General features: G+C 38.8%; 1 protein-coding gene across 1 annotated transcript in view; it reads right to left on the reverse strand.

Annotated features, from left to right (window-relative positions):
• The window catches only part of LOC104808966 (CCR4-NOT transcription complex subunit 10-like), a 5,380-nt gene extending 1,184 nt beyond the window's left edge, over nucleotides 1–4,196 (reverse strand). The window contains 6 exon segments of the mRNA XM_010534828.1: nucleotides 1–995; nucleotides 1,938–2,009; nucleotides 2,085–2,171; nucleotides 2,261–2,419; nucleotides 2,753–2,839; nucleotides 3,699–4,196. The exon segment at nucleotides 1–995 is cut by the window's left edge and continues 13 nt beyond it. Coding sequence (XP_010533130.1) covers nucleotides 1–995; nucleotides 1,938–2,009; nucleotides 2,085–2,171; nucleotides 2,261–2,419; nucleotides 2,753–2,839; nucleotides 3,699–3,893 — 1,595 coding nt within the window. The 5' untranslated portion in view covers nucleotides 3,894–4,196.
• Nucleotides 4,197–4,520: the final 324 nt, after the last annotated feature.

Consider the following 4,520-nt stretch of genomic DNA (forward strand, 5'->3'; position numbering starts at 1 on the left):
AGTGGCAGCGAAAGCTTTGGCCATTGATTGGTGGGAGGAACTTCCACATATCCGTTTTCTTCCATCAGAAGCTGTCGCCATTTCCCTTTCCCGATAACTTGAACCCTAATTTCCGATCTGTCCGCAGATGTATTGCCCTCTTCCAAAAGTCCCTTCTGTAATGCCATCAGACAGCATTCAGCAATCCTAAGCCACAAAAGAGGTTGTCTGTAGAAAACAAGACTAGCCTTCTGAAAACACCGAGCAGCGAGTAGAGGCTTTCCACGCGCCAAATAAAGCAAACCACAGTTATATGTTACCAACAGAGATTTATCATGCGGCAAAGAGAATAACTTTGTAGGCTTGTCCTTAAGAAGTGACGAACAAACGCTCAGAGCTTTGGAAAATAACACAGAAGAAGTATGGTATTTCCCGAGCTGATAATATATGCAACCAAGGTTGTTGTAGAACATGCTTGATGTCCCTCTTTCTGTATGAATACCGGAAGCCATCAACAGCTTAATAGCTTTCCGATGATTCCCACGCGCATATTCGAGCTGAGATTTCAAGACGAGAGCCACAGATGAATCCCTTCCCCGAGCAATGTTCATTGCGTGTTTGACCTCCCGCTTTGCTAGTTTCAAGTTTCTGGTGAGAAGCAAGAACCGAACCTTGTAAAGCTGCAACTCGAGCTTCAGATCAACTGTTGAGATTGATCTGTCACCTATGGCCTTGACAAGATTGTTTGCAGGAAAATGCTCAACCGGGTTAGTTAGGTTTTGCGCCCCAATTTCCGCAAGCACATTGTCGTATTCTAGAGTTTCCTCTGACAAACTTCTAGACAAAGAACTTCCGACAGCTGCTATATCAGAACTCACAGTATCTGAGGCCAACGAGCTGGTCGGGAGAGATGATGTTTTCGATACCTGGTTTGTAGAAATTTGTATAGTGTTTCCATTTTCACCTTGGCTCCAACAACCAACACCATATGTTTTCTCCATATAGTTCAACACAACCTGTAAACAACCACTTGTCAGGAACAGAAACAAGTACAGAGAATCAGGAGCGACGATCCATACATCCCTTAGTTAACTTCAAATTTTTTTTTACGGTTTTACCACAAGAAGATGTTATACAAGACAGTGATCACTGCATAAATAACTCTTAGGTTGCACAGGATATCATCCACCTTCAGCTCTAAACCCAACCAATCAATAAAATATTTAATCTTTGCCATCGGATTTGAGCTGCAATGATCGGCTGCCCCTAAAAACATTACATTCTAAATTAACGGCTACTCATCTCCCAAAATTATCGCTAATTGAAGGCATTCTAGTCTATTACATTGCACCTGAACGATAAATCCAACCAACTCTATAACACAAAGGTGACAGGTCAAGGATACATGTTCTTTCATGAGACCAAAAAGATGATCAGATCATCAGAGCAATAAGAATTTGTAAATCATGCAATCTTGCAAGAGTATATGATATATAAGGAAGGGTCAAACCTTTCCACCACAAAAGCTAGCTTAAAAGTGAAGGTTTGACCCTTCCTTATATATTGGTCCCAAATCCCTCTCTTTTTCCGATGTGGGACACTTATCAGTATAGCACCAGGCATCATGCAGAATTGGGAGGACAGAGACTAACCATAATAGCAGAAAAGAACTGATCTTGACAGAAAAGTTTAAAAATATGCTCAAATTACAAGAGAAAGATGAAATAAGGAATGCGAAAACAAGCAGAGACGAATCTCTGGATTTTAACTCATAGAACAAAGATCCACCTAAAGTAGAATCATAGCACGGATTAAAAAAAGAAAGAAAGAGAAGTATTTCCCAAAACGTTTCCATAAACAAGGCCAAATATACCAAATGTAGGGTTCTCAGCTCTTATCTACTGATTAATTGCACTGTATTTTCAATATTCCAATACTGATTAATAAAAAAAACTTACCGCAAACTTTGCAGCATCACGACAAGCTACCACAACATCCAGCAACAAAAAACAGATTTGAAGACCAATCGTCTGCATACAAGCAGCACAAAGTGAATAAAGAGCCAGTAGAATTAACTTTAGCGAGAAAAAAAAATAGAAAAATACCTCATCTAAAGGCTCGATATTCTGAAACAAAGGTTCTAAAATTGACAACGCTTTTGCATATTCATGCAGATGAAACCAGGTAACCGCCTACACAGGATAATTTACGCATAAATATTTGAAATTCAGCAACGAGAGGGTAAAATGAACGGTGGACTTGAGAAAACGTTAAAACATACAATGTTGAGTATTGTCACAGTATTATCAAATTCATTATTGCAAACAGTGATAGAGCTCTGTCCAGCTGTGCCGCTGTCTTTTGGCACTGCGGTTTTATTTCCAGAGTTGGGAACATCAACTTGCTCCCCGGATGCACGAGCAAGCACTTCACTCCGTCTCTGAAGGAAATATAAGGAAAGAAAAGTAGCAAACAGAAAGACGTTACCATTAAAACACAGAAGAAACTAATAAAATATTACTTTCTTACACGTGTTTCCGCTACAATGCAGCATTGCAGAATTAAGAACTAAGAAGAGAAAGTGAAAGAATGGTAAATCAATTTACCAATCTAATTCTGTTCTCACCAAAAGCTCAAGAAAATAATGATACAAAAAATCAGTATACGGTGAAAATAAAATGATACTGCGGATGAGAGTGGATAAACCCCTACTGCGGATGAGAGTGGATAAACCCCAACGAAATAAGCCTAAGAGAAGGGTTTAACACCATACCTCGACAGAGTTAAGGGCTTCCAGTAGATTCTTAGGGTTAGAACAGCCATCCCTAAAGTACTCCGCAATTGCAATATTGTGAAGAACCTAAAGAAAATATCAATCAATTAAGAATTTCAAAGTAATATGATTATTTGAAAATTAAAACCTCTATTATCCATAAGATCAGCGTTCCCAATATCATTAATAGGAAACTGTCAGGTTCAGGGACATAGAAGACCTAACCCATGATATAGTGCCGTAGGAGGACAATCGAAAAAAATATAGCTCTACAAGAACAAATTTATCTCGTAATTACTTCTGACATCATTCTAATTTGATGTACCAAATGATTGACAGAATTCAATAACCACCTCGATTACAGGAGATTAGCTGAGACTAATATAAAAAGCCCTCCTAAAATTTAAAACACCTAGGAGCTAAATGACCAATGCCATCTCTTAAACTCAAACATGAAGAGATGCACAAGAGGGCAACAATAATGTGTATATACCCATCACGGTCATCACGGTCATATACTATATATTACGCTTGAAACAATAGCTATTTAACTATCTCCATCAAGTCAGAAAGCACATCATTTCAAGCACTTGCAAGAAGATAATGCCCCAGATTCCATAAGAAATCAAAAGCATTGACACAAAAAACAATGCTTTGAAAGAAAGAATTTATACGATCACAAATCCGATCTAAAATCCTGTCCATACACCTATTGAAATACTACGAATCTAGAAAAAAGTGTCAAAGCAAAGAAGAACCAGCGAGGATTGCCTATTCAATGTGAGACCCAGTTGACTTCTAAGTTCGAATTAACGAGGGGGAAAAGAATTCTCCAAGCAGAACTTGTTAATCGCACATCCAAATAACTAGACTCAGAAAATGCAACGCCTACGCGAACCCACTGTATACAATACACCAATAGGGCAAGAAGATCTAGAAAGCCAACCTTGGGATCGTTCTCTTTCATCTGCTTGAGCTGATTCAGAACATCGATACACTCAGCGAACTTTCCGGACTGAAAATACAACACAGCGTCCTTAGCGAGTACGGAGGTAACAGAGGGAACAGCGTCGTCAACCAAGACCGAGCCATCTCTACCGGCATCGGAAGCCGCAGCAGACGAAGAATCTCGCGAATCCATAGCAGATCAAAACGAATTTGAAGCAAAAACAGCTCGAGCTTTCGGATGCGAGAGGATCGAAAAATGGAAACCCTAGCTTTTCCTTGAACGGTGACGTGAATTTCCAGGGATATACGATTAAAGGAGATAGGATTTGCGGGGGAAGAAATTGAGATGAAGAAATCGAAGAACCCTAGAAATGAGAGAAATTTACAGAAGGAAAGCAAAGTAGTGAGAAGTGCAGCACTTTCTCAAAGAGAAAAAATCTCCAAAGGGGATTATAGAGGAAGGGTGCAAATGGGGATTTTTTCCAGTTCAGTTTTCTCTTCCATTTTCTTTCCTGCTTTGGTTTTTGTTTTTTTGTTTCCCTTTAAAGGAGTATTGGGCCCGGCCCATTTGGTTTTTGTTTTTTGTTTTCCTTAAAGGGGTATTGGGCCGGGCCGGGTGAAAGTGAAAGCCCGTGTAAATTTTTATAATTTAAATAGAAACAAATAAATAAAGGAAAACAACTAATTTCTTTTGATAAAATACTCTCTACACTATCTTCTTTGTATATGTAAACTTTTTTCTCCGCTATTTTCTTTGTGATATGTAAACTTTTTCCACTAAAAATATTAGTATACAGCGACGTCGCAAATCATTAATTTT

This window comes from Tarenaya hassleriana, unplaced genomic scaffold, assembly GCF_000463585.1.
Source record: "Tarenaya hassleriana unplaced genomic scaffold, ASM46358v1 Cleome15, whole genome shotgun sequence".
NCBI lineage: Eukaryota > Viridiplantae > Streptophyta > Magnoliopsida > Brassicales > Cleomaceae > Tarenaya > Tarenaya hassleriana.